General features: G+C 45.8%; 2 protein-coding genes across 2 annotated transcripts in view; one reads left to right on the forward strand and one right to left on the reverse strand.

Annotated features, from left to right (window-relative positions):
* SPIDR (scaffold protein involved in DNA repair) overlaps positions 1-11902 on the forward strand; it is a 200099-nt gene extending 188197 nt beyond the window's left edge. Inside the window, exons 17-21 of the mRNA XM_066547116.1 lie at positions 922-1074; positions 6566-6659; positions 8343-8457; positions 8946-8999; positions 11396-11902. Of these exons, the coding sequence (XP_066403213.1) occupies positions 922-1074; positions 6566-6659; positions 8343-8457; positions 8946-8999; positions 11396-11530 (551 nt within the window). The 3' untranslated portion in view covers positions 11531-11902. The remainder of the gene's footprint in view (positions 1-921; positions 1075-6565; positions 6660-8342; positions 8458-8945; positions 9000-11395) is intronic.
* A 1580-nt stretch (positions 11903-13482) lies between these two features.
* CEBPD (CCAAT enhancer binding protein delta) lies at positions 13483-15318 on the reverse strand. Its single transcript, XM_066562989.1, has one exon. The coding sequence runs from the start codon at positions 15028-15030 to the stop codon at positions 13984-13986; it is 1047 nt and encodes a 348-aa protein (XP_066419086.1). The 5' UTR covers positions 15031-15318; the 3' UTR covers positions 13483-13983.
* Positions 15319-16135: the final 817 nt, after the last annotated feature.

Below are 16135 nucleotides of genomic sequence, written 5' to 3' on the forward strand. Positions count from 1 at the left end.
GGGATGAGAAATTTGAAAGGGGTTGTAATTTAAACTTTCTTGTAAGGTTTCTTTTTCTGTATTTTTGGCTTGATTTTGAAAGTGAATGAGAAATTCAGTGATGTTGTTGTATGCCCACCAGTATTACCAGTATACCCACCAATACACCAGTATTGCTATCAGTCTTCTCTGATGACTGTTGAATCTGATGACCAGTGAAAATCAAATTTGTGAACTGACAGAAGGCTCAAATATATTAAGAAATCTGCATGTCCCTAGATAGAGAATTTTTACAAGCTCTCCTAAACCGTCTTAGCTGTGAGCCTTCACTCCCATGAAATAATCATGAAATAATGGTTGTTCCCTTTACTTTCATTTTTACTCACTCTTTTTTGAGGTTCAAGTTTGGTTCTGTATGGTGATGGCAGGGCTGGCTCCCATCTCACACCTTCAGTCACTTCCAGAGTGTAAGTGAACTGGAAGTACAAAGCTGTGCAAAAGGCTGTGTGTCCTGAAGCAAAAATCTCTGCTCTGGAGAACAAAGCATTGCATGCACCTACTCTTTATAATCTCTGAAGCAAAGTAGGACCACCTGAAGGGGTGCCCAAGCTTATTACCAAGGAAAAACCTGTAACCTGTTTGCCAGGAGTGAGATGAGATGCAGTCTGGGTGGCATCAGACACTCTCTTCTGGCATGTTCAGATTTTTAAATTTCTTTTTCTTCAAATTCAGATTTCTTTTTCTCCCCAGGAATCTCAAAGTGTAACAAGAGCGCAGTGCGTGTATCGCTGAAAGCGAAATATTTTGTCATTGAGAAAACCTGATGGAGTCTATTCATCTGTTTGGTAGCTGGCAGAGGTTGTTGTCTTTATTGGCCGTGACAATTAACGTGGTCACCTTTTTCCTTGTTACTGTACTGAGCTGAAATGTCTTTTTTGGCAGGTAGGATTATTTGTGTTGAACGTACTGTTCTCCTGTTACAAAAGCCTCTTTTGTGCTCGGCTGCCGGTGCTGACCTCAGTGAGCTGACTGGCCCTGTCAGACTCGATGAGCTAGATTCTACAACACAGGCCAGCTCCATTTGTGCTCTCAGAGGTTTGTATGGCCTTGCTGAAATGAATGCTGTTAATTATTTGCGCTCACTTTAATCTTTTGTGTCTTTATATTGATTTCTTGCACAAACAGCGTGGAGGGATAAAAAAAGCGTGGCATTGCTGTGGGTCATTAGAATATTTAAGATTTTATGCCTCATTGTGGGCTCTGTTTGCCTTTTGCTGGCCAAGCTCTGCTCCCACTCACTCATACCCCAGAATAAATGTTTAATGTACAATCTGTTTCATTATATTCCTTCCTTCACTGTCTTCTTTCAGGAGCCTTCTGTTCACACCAGCCTTGTTGATGTTGGCAACAAGGAGTTATACCAACATTTTTTAGGTAGATGGGTAAGATATCTTACCCAGATCTTGAATGGTAGGGGTTGGTGACTGATTTTCCTGGAGCTTTGCTGCAGTAGGACAATTTATTATTTTACCATAGTAATTTAGCATAATGTGGCCGGTATTTGCTCACCAGCCACTTTGGATCATAGCTTTGTCTAAGATATGGTTTGACCATATCTTGGTTTTACCACTAACCATGCAGAAACATTTCTTACTACAGATTTTCTAGTGTTTCCAAATCATGCAGAAATATTCTCTACTGTGTATTTTATAATGCTTTGTCCAGGCAGCTTCTTAAACCTCCCAGCTGTACAGTGCCTATGAGAAAAAGTCCTTAAAAGCCCAACAAGCCTTCAAGGCTATTTCCTCCCTTAATTTAATTTGTATTATTCCAGTAGCCCTTGTAGAAAATACCATCAAGTATTCACTGGAGCATTTGAAATTAACTTTAAAATTACAACAAATAACGGTTTTCAAATGAATTCTTCAGTTATAATAAAATAGACTGAAAAGACAGTTTGAAACCAAGCAAAGCCTTTACTAAACATACCTGCTGCTATGGTACAGCCACAGCTTAGCAATGCCTCTGTGATTAATTACTGAGCACCTTGCAGTGACAAATGTTGAACAGTACATAATGAAAACCAAGCACAACCAGAGGCACTTCAGTCAAAGCCATGGTTGTTATGTACATCTTGCATTGATACAGCTACTTGAAAGATATTTCTGTCACTGGGTGTGAAATGCTTTTTGCCTTTTTTTTTTCACCTCTCCAGTAGTTATGTTAAGAATTGTCACTGCTGTTAATTTTGTGATTATGAGAAGTGCCTGTCTTCTTTTTTCTTGTTGACAGTGTTCATAGTAGGATAAAGGAAACATCTCTCTGTCCTTTCTTTATCCAGCAGGGCAAAGAAAGAACACATTCGTGATCTGCTGTGTAAACAAGAACTTACTTTATACACATGGGAGATGGCATGCTTTGCCTGTCCTGTATTAAAGATAGAAGAATGACAAAAGGAGAAATTAATCCTACAACCTTGTCTTGTTTAATCTGGAATTTGTGAAGGATAGCTTTTATCAGTAGGTCCCCACACCGGAATACCAACATAGAATATAAAATATCTTCTATATACTCATGCTGCAGCAATATATAGATGAAAACTCTCACCTTTGTGTGTACTGAAATATTTTAATAGCATTGAAAAGATACATTCACTGTTTTAGGTTTCAATTAGTTAGTGCCTACATATTTCTGCTAACTAATGAAACTAATAGCATTGACCCTACTTTGTTGGTGGGAGAATATACTTTTGGTGGAACAATGCATGGCGGGAGATGTATGATCTCTAAAATTCAATCGCTGTCTCTCATCTCTCATGTCAGAGAGTTGTTAGTCTGGCTTTCAATGAGAAGCAGTTATTGCCTCGTTCATTCTTTTTCTTTGCACATCCTCTCGTTTCTTGTACTTTTGGTCACCTATGTGTGTTGCACACTGGCATTCTCCCACCTAGCAAAGAGGCTGAAAAGGCTTTGTCTACCCCTTCCTGAAGGAGTGTCTTCCTGCTCCTTTGGAAGGAACATCTGAAGTTCCACCAGTCCAAGCTCCTGCTTAAAGCTGGGCCCTGACCAACCTGGTACAGCTCTGGACTGGATGTTCTTCAGAGGTTCCCTCCCCATCAAAACAGAAAATGTTCCAGTCTGAGCAGATGCAATGAGTTTGTCAGAAATTCGTGTTTCAGGGAGGTCCAGCCATACCAGCTCTGGGATAATGGACTGTGTTGCCCTTCAACAGATGAGTGAAAACCTGTGGTTGCTTTCTAAGGAAAACTTTATTCTTCATTGCAAAATGAATCTGTGGTTTTCACCTGTGATCTTAGGGTTAATAAGTTTATTTTCTTATCACTATGCATTACAAGGTAATTTATAACCTCGTTTTGCTGTATAGTAGCAGTCAGGATGACTTAAATGTTGGCAGTTCATACAGCACAGAACTGGTTTTCCTCTTAATCATGCTTTGAGTAAATTCTACTTAGTCTATACCACATGTGATATGTGGGAATATTACTTGATTAATGCTATTTGCCTAGTATATGACTCACCAACAGTGATTGAATTTTGACGTTGGATATTTTCATATTTAAGCCCTTACTCAGGCATGTGGGGTTTTTTTCAGTTTTCCACTTGCTAGTGGGACTAAAATGGGGTCAGTCAGTTTATCTATGTTTCCTTTTTTGATTGAATTTTTGCATTTCCTGTCCCATTAATCAGGATAGCCGATTGGGGGAAAGAAATCAAAAACAACACCTCAATGTTTTAATTGTTTCAACCAAAGTGTTGCTTTGCATTCCACATGGCAGACCTGCCAGGCGTTGTCCCTTGGATGTCAGTCTCATCCAAGAGATTGACAATGTCAATCTCTTCTTCATGGTGCCAGCCACAACCCTTAAAAATAAACTAGAGGTAAAAATCGAATTTTGGCCATGTGCATTTTCATTTAAAAGAAGGATCTTGGGAAAATATCCAGAAGGTTTGTGTATGTCAAGCAAAATCTAGAGTCTTGAAAAAGATGTGCAGTAGTTCAGCATCTTAAACTTGAGAAATCACTTTATAGGGTGCACAAGACTGTCACTAGATTACTACACCTGTTGCTGCTTTGAGTTGGTCTGACTTCAGTGATGTCTGCTGGTTTTCTCAAGGGAACTCTACATTATCATCAAAATAATCTTCTCCACTAGACATAATCTCATCAGTATGATCCTGATTGGTTTTCATCAGTATGATCCTGATTGGTTTGCTTCAGATGTACTTGCACTGGCATCTTGCACACAACTGGCAGAAAGTGAAAAGGCTTAGAGAGAAAGGGGATTTGTTTTGGTTTTAAAATTATTTTTTTAATGAAGAAGGAAACATACTTAGCAAATTAATTGGTAGTTTTTTGGTGAACAAGAATGATAAAATCATAGAATCATTTAGGTTGAAATGGATCTTTAAGATCATCCAGTCAAACCATTAACCAAATGAAAACCAACACTACCAAGTCTACCACTAAACCATGTCCCCAGGTGCCACATCTGCATGTCATATAAATACCTCCAGGGCTGGGGACTCCACCACTTTTCTGGCAGCTGTTCAAATGCTTGACCACCCTTTCAGTGAAGAAAGTCTTCCTAATATCCGATCTAAAGCTCTCTTGGCATAACATTAGGCCATTTCCTCTCATGCTGTCACTTGTAACCTGGGAGAAGAGGTCGACCCCTGCCTGGTTACAAACTCTTTTCAGGCAGCTGTAGAGAACAAGAAGGTTCCCCCAGAGCCTCTTTTTCTCCAGGCTGAGGAACCCCACCTCCTTCTCATCAGCTCCATTGCCCTTCTCTGGGCCACTCCAGCACCTCAGTGTCTTTCTTGGAGTGAGGGGCCCAGGAGTGGACTTGAGGTGCAGCCTCACCAGTGCTGAGCACAGAGCGATGATCCCTTCCTTAGTCCTGCTGGACCACACTGTTGCTGATCCAGGCCAGGATGCCACTGGCCTTCCTGGCCACCTGGGCACACACTGCTTGTGTCCACTTGGCTGTTGACCACCACTCCCAGCTCCTTTTCCATTGGGTCACTTTCCAGCCACTCTTCCCCCAGCCTGTGGCACTGCCTGGGGTTGTTGTGACCCAGGTGCAGGACCTGGCACCTGGCCTTGTTGAACCTCACACTCACACCATTGGCCTCAGCCCATTGATCCAGCCTGTCCAGATCCCTCTACAGAGCCTCCCTGCCCTCCAGCAGATCAGCACTCCCACCCGTCTGTTTGCTGTCATTTGCAAACTCACTGAGGGTGGACTTGGTCCAGATTATTGATTAAAATATTAAACAGGATTGGCCCCAGTACTGAGCCTTAGGGAACACCACTGGTGACCAGCCAGTCAAGTGGATCCAGTCAAGCTAAATCCACCAAGTGGCTTTAACTCCATTCAGCATTCACATCATTCAAAGAGAAACATACCCATGGAAACTCCCAGTTTATCATGAACACTGAAGAATCAAAATTATTCCTCTAAGAGTCCATGTGGCTAAATATTATTTTTTTATTATTATTATTTATTATTAATATTATTATTATTATTATGTCAGAGAAATGCCTAATATTTTGTCGTACACTTATAAATTGGGTCCAAAATGTTGTATTTGAGAAGCAACTTTTCAGATCTTCAGACCCGCTGTCCTTTGAATTCCCAAAGAAAATTACAGTTTTGTTATTTAGGTGTAGCTCCCTGCTTGTCCCAGGAGAACCAGAAAAGCAAGGGATTAACACCCTGTCTTACAGTCCAGACACTGTAAATGCTCCAAGTCTCCAAGGCTTTCTTCTATTGAATGTGGTATAGAACTGTGAGATTCTTGCTCAACAGAGGCTGGATTTTTAAGTCTGTAGTTCTGTTGTACTATGAGCTTTTATTTCAGTGCAATTTCATTCTTACAGGTGAATATTTTTCTCTATAAATAATGCTCGTAATTTCAGCATATTGTTACCATAAAATATAATACACTCTTTATTGGCTTCTCATAAAATTCTGAATATATCTTTTCTTGCCAAAACTAGCGAGGCCCTTTTTATTAGTCCAAAGTGTCTTTGGCATTCCCTTCTTATGCACACATTTAAGACTGTGAGCCAGATCTAATCTCTGTTAAATCTGTATAAATGAAGAATAACTCCATTGTTAGTAGAATTTAATCTGCATTGTTGTTTTCAGAAGGGATTGGGGCTTCTTATTGGTTTGTATTTTCTAAATACCAATTTCAAGCTATTTGATCTGATTATTTTTGTAGCTGTTTATTGCCAAGAAAACATCAGAGGACCAGAAAGAAAGCAAACAAGCAAAAGCAAATCAGAAAAGCAGTAAAATCCAAACCAAAAGAACCAAGCCTGTTTGGAAAGTTAATTGTCAATTACCTACTTTCTGATATTTTTAGAACATAACACTCTGCTGTACTTTCATCCCTTGTTGGAGGGACAAAGGAGAAAGGCAGTGAGATTGTTCCTGATTCCTGCTCTGACAAGTCTTGAGCTGTGGGTCAGAAAGGTTCAAACCTGCTGTGAAGCCAAGAGTGACTGTGTTTGCTGGCTTAACATTAGCATTTTGTAAGAATTCCATGTTCTGCAGGTACTGTTGTTGGAGTTAATGAGAGCACTGCTTTCTCCTGGCCTACATGCAACAGATGTGGCAATGGAAAGTTGGAAGTGTGTCCCCAGGACAGGTGAGAGTCAGCATGCTCCAGAGCACTCCAGGTGTTTTGTAGATGTAGCCATAACAGCAATGGGTGATGCAATGATTCCTGCAGGCACAGGCTGCACTTTGCTCCTTCCTAGAGCTAAGACGTAGTATTTTTATTGCTGATGAACTGATAAAACCTGCAAGGTTACATTAATATATGGAGAAGATACAAGTAGATATGAAATAGTTTGATTTTGCAGTTATTACTTGGTTTTTAAACCAATCTTGCTTATAAAGGTTTCATAGCCCACTGCATTGTAATACTGCTTTTAATAAATATGCCCATAAACCACAGGTCTGATTTTAAGTTCCTTTTGAAGCAGGTACATGTGTTTGTGTGTCTTGCCTTGTTAATCTGTGTGTCCTCTATTCACCTCATTTTTATACTGGACTATGATCTCTGCTACCATGTATCTAAGTATTAAAGACTTGCATTTCAGACCTATTAAATTAGTCACCTTTCTAAAAAGGATATTGAATAATTCTGGCAGTATGTTTGTCCTGAATGTGAGGACTGATCCCACAGGACCTGTTGCCACCTGAAATGCTGAACCTGTGTCACACTGACATAATTTTGGAAAGCCTCCCCTGCAGCTGCTGAGGCAGCTTGTGCTTGCAGAGTGTGAAATTCCTGGTGGAATAAAAGCCCAGGGGATAAGAGCAGTCAGAGGGAGGGAGGGAGGGAGGGAGGGAGGGAGGGAGGGAGGGAGGGAGGAAGGAAGGAAGGAAGGAAGGAAGGAAGGAAGGAAGGAAGGAAGGAAGGAAGGAAGGAAGGAAGGAAGGAAGGAAGGAAGGAAGGAAGGAAGGAAGGAAGGAAGGAAGGAAGGAAGGAAGGAAGGAAGGAAGGAAGGAAGGAAGGAAGGAAGGAAGGAAGGAAGGAAGGAAGGAAGGAAGGAAGGAAGGAAGGAAGGAAGGAAGTTCTTTCTACTGAGAAATCGTAAGAAGTTGTGTTGTTCTTATTGAAATAGATAATATTGTCCTAAAGATTAGAAGATTTGCCCTTTATGCTTTGTTGTACAAAAATGGCTGAAAATCAAAACCAGATGTCCTGTATTATACTGTCATGTTAAAAATAAGGATGTGTCTATGTTCACATAGTAGTGTAGTCCAATTAAAAAAGTATCTCACCTGTGAAGGACACTTTTGCTTCATTTGGAGAACAAATGAAGTATCAATATTTGTTTAAGAAGTTCTTCCAACAAGTGGCTTATAGCTGAGCTTAACTCTGTGCATGACTTAAGAGTACACTGAAAACATTGAACGTTTGCTGAATGAGGGCCTAAGTCAATAATTCACTTCAGCCAAATCTATACTACAGATTTTCTTTTGCCATAACTTTTAGGGGGTTATGAGATTAATATTTGCTTAAGTGGAGTGACTATAAATAGCAACCTTTCTCCATGCTGCCAGAAATTATTAAAGGAAGATCCTTTTGCCAGAAGAGTTTAGGTCCTCCAGGAGAGTTACTGCCAACAGAAGAGTTCTATTTTCTCTTATCAATCTCTACCAGGGCTTTTCTCTGAATCTCTACCAGGGCTTTCCTACTAAAAGTCTACCAGCAAAGTATTTTAGGGAATACACTAATTGGGGTTTTATTTATTTTTATTTATGACTGATAGCTTGTTCATTTCTCTATGTTTTTCCATCATTATTTTGTGTGTTTCAGAGAATTGCTATATTGCAACCAGTGCTCTGAAGTTGTCACAACACCAGTTTTGAAAATGCAGCTGGAAGTCTTCTTGAGTTGTCCATCCCGATCTCAAAGTACAGTAAAAGTGAAGGTATGGCATGAAATAAGGGCTGGTGTATCAGGTGCAGTGAGACCAGATGTGCAGACACATAGGTATCCTAAGCCACACTGCTATGAACAATTCTGTCAGAAGACAAATTAAAATATGTAAGACTGTCCCATAATTTCATACTAAACTTGTGTTTCGTTGGGTTAAGAATGCAGTTCCCAGGTCTTGCTCAAATAATGCAGTCATTGAGTTCACCCTGAGGTTTGCAAATGGTTCTATGGCCCAGATGAAGGGATTTGTTAGGCTGGGCCTTTGGAAACCTCAGTCTACACAGTTTAAAAGGAATGTGTATTTTTAGACTTCCATTCTGAACGTCTTTTGTGTCACCTCTCCTCTGCTTTCTTGGCCAGAGAAACAAAACTGTTTGATATTAAAATGAAAAATCTTTGTTCTATGTGATTGCAAACAGAATGTTTTTGCACACTTAAGATTTTTGCCATGAACAAAACCTGTGAATTTTCTCATTCCAGCTGTTGCAAAGGACAATCTCTTCTCTCCTGATGTCCTCTGCCAGTGAGGATGGGGTAGGTATAATGAATGCTGAGCAAAGGAAGTTAAACTACAGAACTTAATGTAAAGGCAGAGTACCAATGTCAGATATGGCAGGTCAGCCATGACTTGTGCTGGTAGGGTCTTGAAAATCTCCAGTGGTGGAGATTCTGACTTTCCAGGCAATTCAATTCAGAACTGCACTAGGGGTGGAAAGAGATTTCAGTACAAGTGAAATGATTTTTTTTTTTTCCCCACGTCCAGGCTGTGACTTGAGTGGGCTGTGCCCTTTGGCAATCCCTCCTTCCAGCTGCTGATGCCCTGCCATCTGATCACACTCACACCCTCCTTTTCAGAAGGGGGATGCAGCAGATGGGCTGTGTAGCTTCAGCTCAGCTCTGGATCTGCAGAGCAGCTTGCAAACAGCACTCAGAGCTGCCACAGGCGATGCTGTTCACTAGCTGAGGAACCAAAGACAGCAAAGATACCCTCCAAGCATCCCACCTTTTGGGTCTGGTCTTCTAAATCCTATAAACCACAGCCACTTTGTACCAGCACAACACTGAAAGTACTGGCAGGTGGAAATAGGAGAAGAATTTGCAAAATGCGCGCAAGATATTACTTGATAATTGTATGAATGAAGCACACATGAGCCATGGAGATCCATGGGCTAAAGTACAGTTTATGTAATCGCAAAGTATTTACTCCTTTAATCTGAGCTATCAGAAGAGCCCTGACACTTGGCACAGTGACCCAGATTTACCATGGGTGAGGGAGGCACCCAGGTAGGTGCCTGGCTGGCATTGGCTGCTGGATTCTCTGCAGCCTTCACAAAGTCATTAAGTCCAATTAGGATTCCAGGATTTTCCCTCTCCCTTGCACGTGAATGGGAGCAAAGGTCGGTTTGTTGTCTTGTTTAATCATCCCAGTTAAATATCTTCAGTTAGGTGATATGTACTGGGGTCAGTTTGCTTTCCCTGTCTCACAAGTTTTCCAGCATTTTCCTATTACATGCTCCATGCTTTTAGTGGGACTTGTGGGTAATATTTAAAGTGGAAAGTTATTCTGAAATAATAAATTACTTTTCTTATGCTGGTGGAGGGTGTATATTTCATTTAAGCAAAGAGATACAAGAAACTTCCAAAACATGTTTGCTCCTTTAGTAGCAGTTAAGTCTTGCTGAGTTTTACAGGATGTGTCTGGTTTGGTTACAGACTGGCAAAACATAGTTCTTTTTCGAGTTATTAGAATTCAAACAACCTCTTTTTCATGTTTCAGTGTGTATTCAGCCAGTATTTAAAAGTCTGGCAACTCAGATTTTTTTCTTCCCCAGCTGAAACAGAGGGATAAAGATTTGTCACAAGAAATACCACTTGAGGTGGCATTTTTTTGCCAGTGCTGCTGAAGTTTCTAAGGGTGTAGCTTTGTAATCAATTCTTTTGGCAGGGAGATTGGTTTTAGCTGTCACTGGCCCTGGCTACCTGTTCTTCTCCTTGTGGCAGCCCTTCTGTTACACCAGGAGAGTTGTTTGTGCAGCTGCACTGTGAACTGGACTGCAGAACCGGTCTGGGGGAAAAATAATCCAGGAAAAAGAAAGAAAAAAGAAAGAAAAAGATTGTTTATACCTTGAACCAGGCAACGCCATGGGTATCACATACCTGTACAGAAGCACAGTGCAGATGAAGGAGGGGCACAGTCAAGGCTCGTTGTAGGCAAGGCCTGTTAGGGTGAGAAAGGGATGTGAACCCTGTGCCACCTGAGACACCCTCTCAAGTGAAATATCAGCTGAGAGTGTCACCAGTTCTTGTGTTAACATGCTGCTGCTCGTAGTGCAGCTATGCCAGCCTTGCATCCCTCTCCTCCATGCAGAGCACAGCCTCTGCAAATTCACTCAGGCACAACTCGTGGATGAAATTCATTGGATCATTAAACACGAGGGACTGTGTTGGTGCTGCTGGTGGTGATGCATGAACAACAAAAAGTTAAAAGGGGGGAGAGGAAGGAGAGTAAGAAGGGTTGCAAAATGTTTTTTTCCCTTTAGTGGGTAAATTAGCACAGGTAGTCAGTGTATAGTATATATATAGACATTGCCAGCATGCATGAAGTCCTGCAAGTGTCAGAAAGGAAGGTAAAGGGAGCATGTATAGGTTATGCTTAGCAAAACTGAGTTCAAAGTCACAGTAACTTTTTTCTTTTTGAAACAGCTCATTTTGAAAGCCTGGTAGGGCAGCAACTGAGACAGGAGTGTGATCTAATTACTGAAAATCTAATATATTCATTCTTTCCATTAGTTCTAATGCACTTTCCGAGTCCTTTAAAAAAATTGTCTGTTGGAAGAGGATCCTGCATGCTGCATCTTCCCAGCTGAATGCTGCCTAGAACAGAATGTCCAGCACTGTTTGTTTTACTCACCATGCTTTTATTCCTGCAGACTTACGAGGTGCAGAGCGTGCTGGGAAAGGAGGTGGGGTTATTGAACTGCTACGTCCACTCCATAACCAGCCACCCCAACTGTGTTGTGCTGGAGGAAATTGTTCTTCTGGAAGCTGCAGCAAGACAGAGTTGAACTCTAGTCAGCTATTATAGTATTTGTGGACTTTGTAATGTGATTATCTGTTAACTAGTGCCACAGATAATGTATAATGCAAGTGTGATAAGCGTTAAGATAGTTTATTAAAACTGTGATTTATAAAGCACATTGTGCTAACACTGAAAAAAAATCTATATATTGTTCAACTTTCTGAACTCTTCTTTTTCTGACCAGTGCAGGATCTAAGAATACAGTTCTTTGTCATATTTGCTGTTATGTAATGTAAAACATCTTTTTCTGTAAGTTTTGAATGGTTGTGATTTATTTTTAATAATACTGTATTTATTATGTGTCAATGGAAAAAATTTTACTGATATTTTTGAAATAAATACCTTGCTATGGCAGTTGGTTTAAGCTGAGTTTTATCAGCATATCCGACGTGCTGCAGAACGCTGCGTGCTGTGTCAATTCTGAGTTAACACTGAGTTAACACTATATATATAGTTGTATAAAGACAGAGATTTGAACACATATGAAGTTAATGTTTTACAGCTAATTGGTCTCTCAGCAGAGAAGTTGTGTGTTATCTGTAGCTTCCCACAAAGCTGGTGTTTCACTGCAGTTTCTTTTATGGGCAAGCAGCAAACTGCGTTGTAGGCCACGCAACAACCCCCACCCAGGCTGTGGAGACTAGAGATCAGATAAATGCCAAAATCTCCCTCTGTGTGCATTGCAAGAATTAATATAAGAATTAGAGACTGCATGGTTTCCCCCCCCCCCTTACTCTTTCACAGTGTTTAAAAGCCCCTTAGAGGTCAGAGGAGGAGGAACGAGTGGTTTTAGTGCAGGTCCCATATGTGATTAACCAGCAGAGAAGGAGCAGCACACTTGCCACACTGGTCATTTCTGCAGCTCAGGCCAGTAGTGAAAAGTCTTATGGATGTCACAATTATTAAATGATCCAGCTTTTGAATTCCCCTTTTTTCCCCACCTCCTCCAAGCATTTCAGTCTCTTACCTGCCTCCCTGTAAGGAAAAAGGAGATGACAGCCCATTCCTGTGTAGAGGTCTGAAACTGGGGTTGCCCCTTCAAAACCATTCAAGACTTGAGTCTCTGAGAAAACTGGAGGTGCTTGTTGTCAGGCCATTTTCCTGCCAGTGCCCTAGAGATGCTGTAGGTGCTCTAACACTGCACTACTGAAATTCAGATAAGTTGCCCGATCTTCTGTGACCTGTTCACTCACTCAGCGGTGAGCAGCAGCGTTGCCTCGCTGCTCTGTCACAAGCAGGGATCAGTGAAAGTCTTTGTGACCACTGGCTCTGTGATGAGCAGCAGTTGCCCACTCTCACTGTCCAGGATCAGTGAAAGTGTCCAGCTCTTGCAGTGGGCTGAAGCCTCAGGGTGCAGCAACACCTCTGAGACTCCCTACAGAGGTGAGCTCTGGTCCCTGCTATGGAACATGTTAGTGTAGGTGCAACTTTGCATTATCTAGAATGGAAAACCCTTGGAAGTTTTTTTTTTAAACGGGAATTTTAACTAGTGGTATTCTTTTAATGATGTTATGATGTTCTTCTAGTCCTATGCACTTTTTTTTTTTTTTTTTTTTTTTTTTTTTTGCTATAGAATACGGTATTTCTTCTGGCACAGTCCTTGCTCCCAGAGCAGTCTCCCTTAATGTGCAGCTGCTCGGTCCCACCAGCGCCACGGCAACCCCTGACTCAGCACTCGGGCTCAGCGATGCGCTCCGGGGGGAGCAGACTTCGCGGCCACCGGGCCGAGCGAGGGGTCTCACGGTTGTTCCCACCCCTGCATCGCTCTCTGGATGCTTTGGGAACTAACGCAGCGGCCCTCGCTTGCCCTCACCTCCCCTCTCGGCCCCTGGGACCCCCTCTCCGTGTTCCCCGCCCGTGTCCAGCCCCCTCCCGGGCAGCACAGCTTTCCCCGCCGCCAGCCCCTGGCTGTACGACACAGAGCAAACGAGAACAGGGTGGATTTAAAATGCTTTTCTTTATTCTTAGAAATGCTGTAAAAATTGATATAAAAGGTTGAGCATGCTCAGTCTTTGTTTTTTGGGGTTTTTTTCCATCCTACTGTCTAAAATACATGGGATTTTGAATCACTTTAACAGATGTACCATAGCTGCATCGGTATGAGTAAAATGTAGAAAAGACGAAAACTACCATTACAAAAATAATTTAAGGGGAGAGAAGAAAAAAAATAATATATTTAGCTTTTTTTCCCTTTTTCGCAAGTTTCGTGGTGAAAGACCCAGGCATCGCTCCACGTCGCTGCCGCATCCCGAGCGCGGCCGCGGGCCGGCAGGTCCCGCCGCGGCTCCGCGCCTCCTGCCGCGCCCGGCCCGGCCCGGGGCGCCGCGGCACGGCCCGGCACGGCACGGCACGGCACGGCCCGGCAGGGCTCGGCACGGCCCTCTGAGGTATTTATCCACCGTCTCCCGGAGTCCGTCTCTCCGTCCCGCTCCCCCCCGGTTACCGGCAGTCGGTGCCCGAGCCGGGCTGCAGGAAAGAAGCGCTGGGCAGCTGCTTGAAGAAGTGTCGGAGGCTGGTCAAGTCCCGGGTGAGCTGCTCGATCTTCTTGTGCAGCTTCTCGTTCTCGGCCGAAAGCTCCAGCAGCTTCTGCTGCATCTCCTGGTTGCGCCGCTTCGCCTTGTCGCGGCTCTTGCGCACGGCGATGTTGTTGCGCTCCCGGCGCTGCCGGTACTCGGGGCTAAACCTGTCCACGCACTTCTTGCCGCCGCGCTCCTTGCCCCCGCCGGCGGCGGCAGTGGGCTGCGGGACGCCCTGCGCCGGCCCGGGCACGGCGGCGGCGGCGGCGGCGGCCCCGGGGCCCGGCGAGCGGGTGCTGCAGCTGGAGGGGGAGCTGCTGCCCGGCGGCTCGGGGGACGTGGGCGGCGTGGGCTGCCCGCTCAGGTTCATGATGGTCTGGGCGCAGGTGGCGATTTGCGAGGGCAGCAGCGAGGAGGAGAGGTCGCTGTCGCTCCAGTCCGGCTCCTGCTTCAGAGCGCCGCGGGAGGAGAAGGAGGAGGAGGAAGAGGAGGAGGAGGAGGAGGAGGCGGTGCGGGGCTCGGAGCCCAGCAGGGTGGTCATGGTAGCGCCGAGGTCCTTGGCGGGGTCGCGGCCGGCGCCGCCGCCCGGTGGCAAGTACTCGCCGTATTCCCCGCCCCGCTCGGGCTTGTGGTTGCTGTTGAAGAGGTCGGCGAAGAGCTCGTCGTTGCAGAGCTCCAGGTTGGGCACGGCAGACATGGAGTCAATGTAGGAGCTGAAGTCGATGGCGCTCTCGTCCTCGTACATGGCCGGGGCGGCGGCGCTCAGCTCCGCCAGGTTGGTGCCGCTGCCCCCCAGGCCGCCTCCCGCCTCCTCGCCGCTCATCCCGCAGCCGCCGCGGGCCCCCGGCTTGCAGGCGGGACCCGGCCCGCCGCCGCTGCCCACCTTGGCGTCGTAGAAGTTGGCGGGCTCCAGGCACCAGCTCTTATAGCATGCCGGGGAGTCCAGGCTGTAGAGAGCGGCGGCGCTCATGGGCGAGCGGGACGCGGCGCCGCACGGCCGCGGCGCGGGGGCTCCGGGGCGCGGGCACCAAACGCGGCTCCGCCACGGGCGCAGCTCCAGCCTCTGGCACGGGCAGGTGGGAGCGGGGCTGCTCCTGCTCCTGCTGCCGCTGCTCACACCGCTGCCGCTGCCGCTGCTGCTGCTCGGTGGCACCGGCGCTGCCGCTGCAGCCCCGCCGTCGCCTCCCCGAGGGGGCCGATCCGGGCTCGGGTCACGCCGTGAGCGGCGGTAGGAGGCGGGGATGGGACAAGGAGTCTCAGGACCTGGGAGTGAAACGCCCGCTCGGTCCCTTCTTATACGGCGCGGGCCCCGCCTCCTGCCCCAATGACGGGAACGATGTTCCCGGCACCCCCGGGGACCCGGGGGCGGGAGCGGGTGGGGTGCGTGGCCGCGGAGGCAGGGCTGCCGCCGCAGCGAGCTGCCACCTCCCGGCCGAGGGTGGCCGCGGTCCGAGGTGCCCCCACCACGGGCACGGGACGGCGCGGGCGCCTTTCGGGAGCCTGCCGCCCTCCCCGCACCGTCCCGTCCCCGGAGAGCGCTGCCCCGACGCCGGCACCGGCACCCCATTCCCCCGGCTGAGCGCTGGTTTTCCCTTTCCCCGCGGGCCGGCGGAAAAGCTGGCTGAAAATGCCGATTTTACCCCGCCGCCGCCACCAGCACCACGCTGCATCCCCCCACGCGCTCCCCGGCGGCGCCTGGGATGGAGCGATGCGGGGAGGATGCTGCCGGCCCCACGCGTGTCTGTGCGCATCACCCGAGCGCCCTCCGGAGGCTCAGCTCCCTCCGCTGGAGCACGGGCAGCTTCCCCCGAGCAGGATGTAAATCCCCCGCTCCGGGGAGAGGATGGACACTTGGGTTTCTTCTGGCAGGACCCTCTGGTGGGACAGGGGTCTCTGAGGCATCTTTAGCTGCCTCACGCCGTCATGAAGTTATGCCTCTTAAAACCTTACATTAAGTTATTATGCATGTTGTTGTCCCCTGCCCCCCCTTGCATCCCACAAACTACTACTATTAAATTGGCAAGTACCAGAAAACTGAAAATACTTGCAGCTAAAAGATAAGTTTTCTAGTTACA

Source organism: Molothrus aeneus, chromosome 1 (assembly GCF_037042795.1).
Source record: "Molothrus aeneus isolate 106 chromosome 1, BPBGC_Maene_1.0, whole genome shotgun sequence".
Lineage (NCBI taxonomy): Eukaryota > Metazoa > Chordata > Aves > Passeriformes > Icteridae > Molothrus > Molothrus aeneus.

What these genes read in the sequence shown, in the direction of transcription:
- CEBPD (XM_066562989.1), bottom strand. Translation starts at nt 15,030, where the DNA reads ATGAGCGCCGCCGCTCTCTACAGCCTGGACTCCCCGGCATGCTATAAG.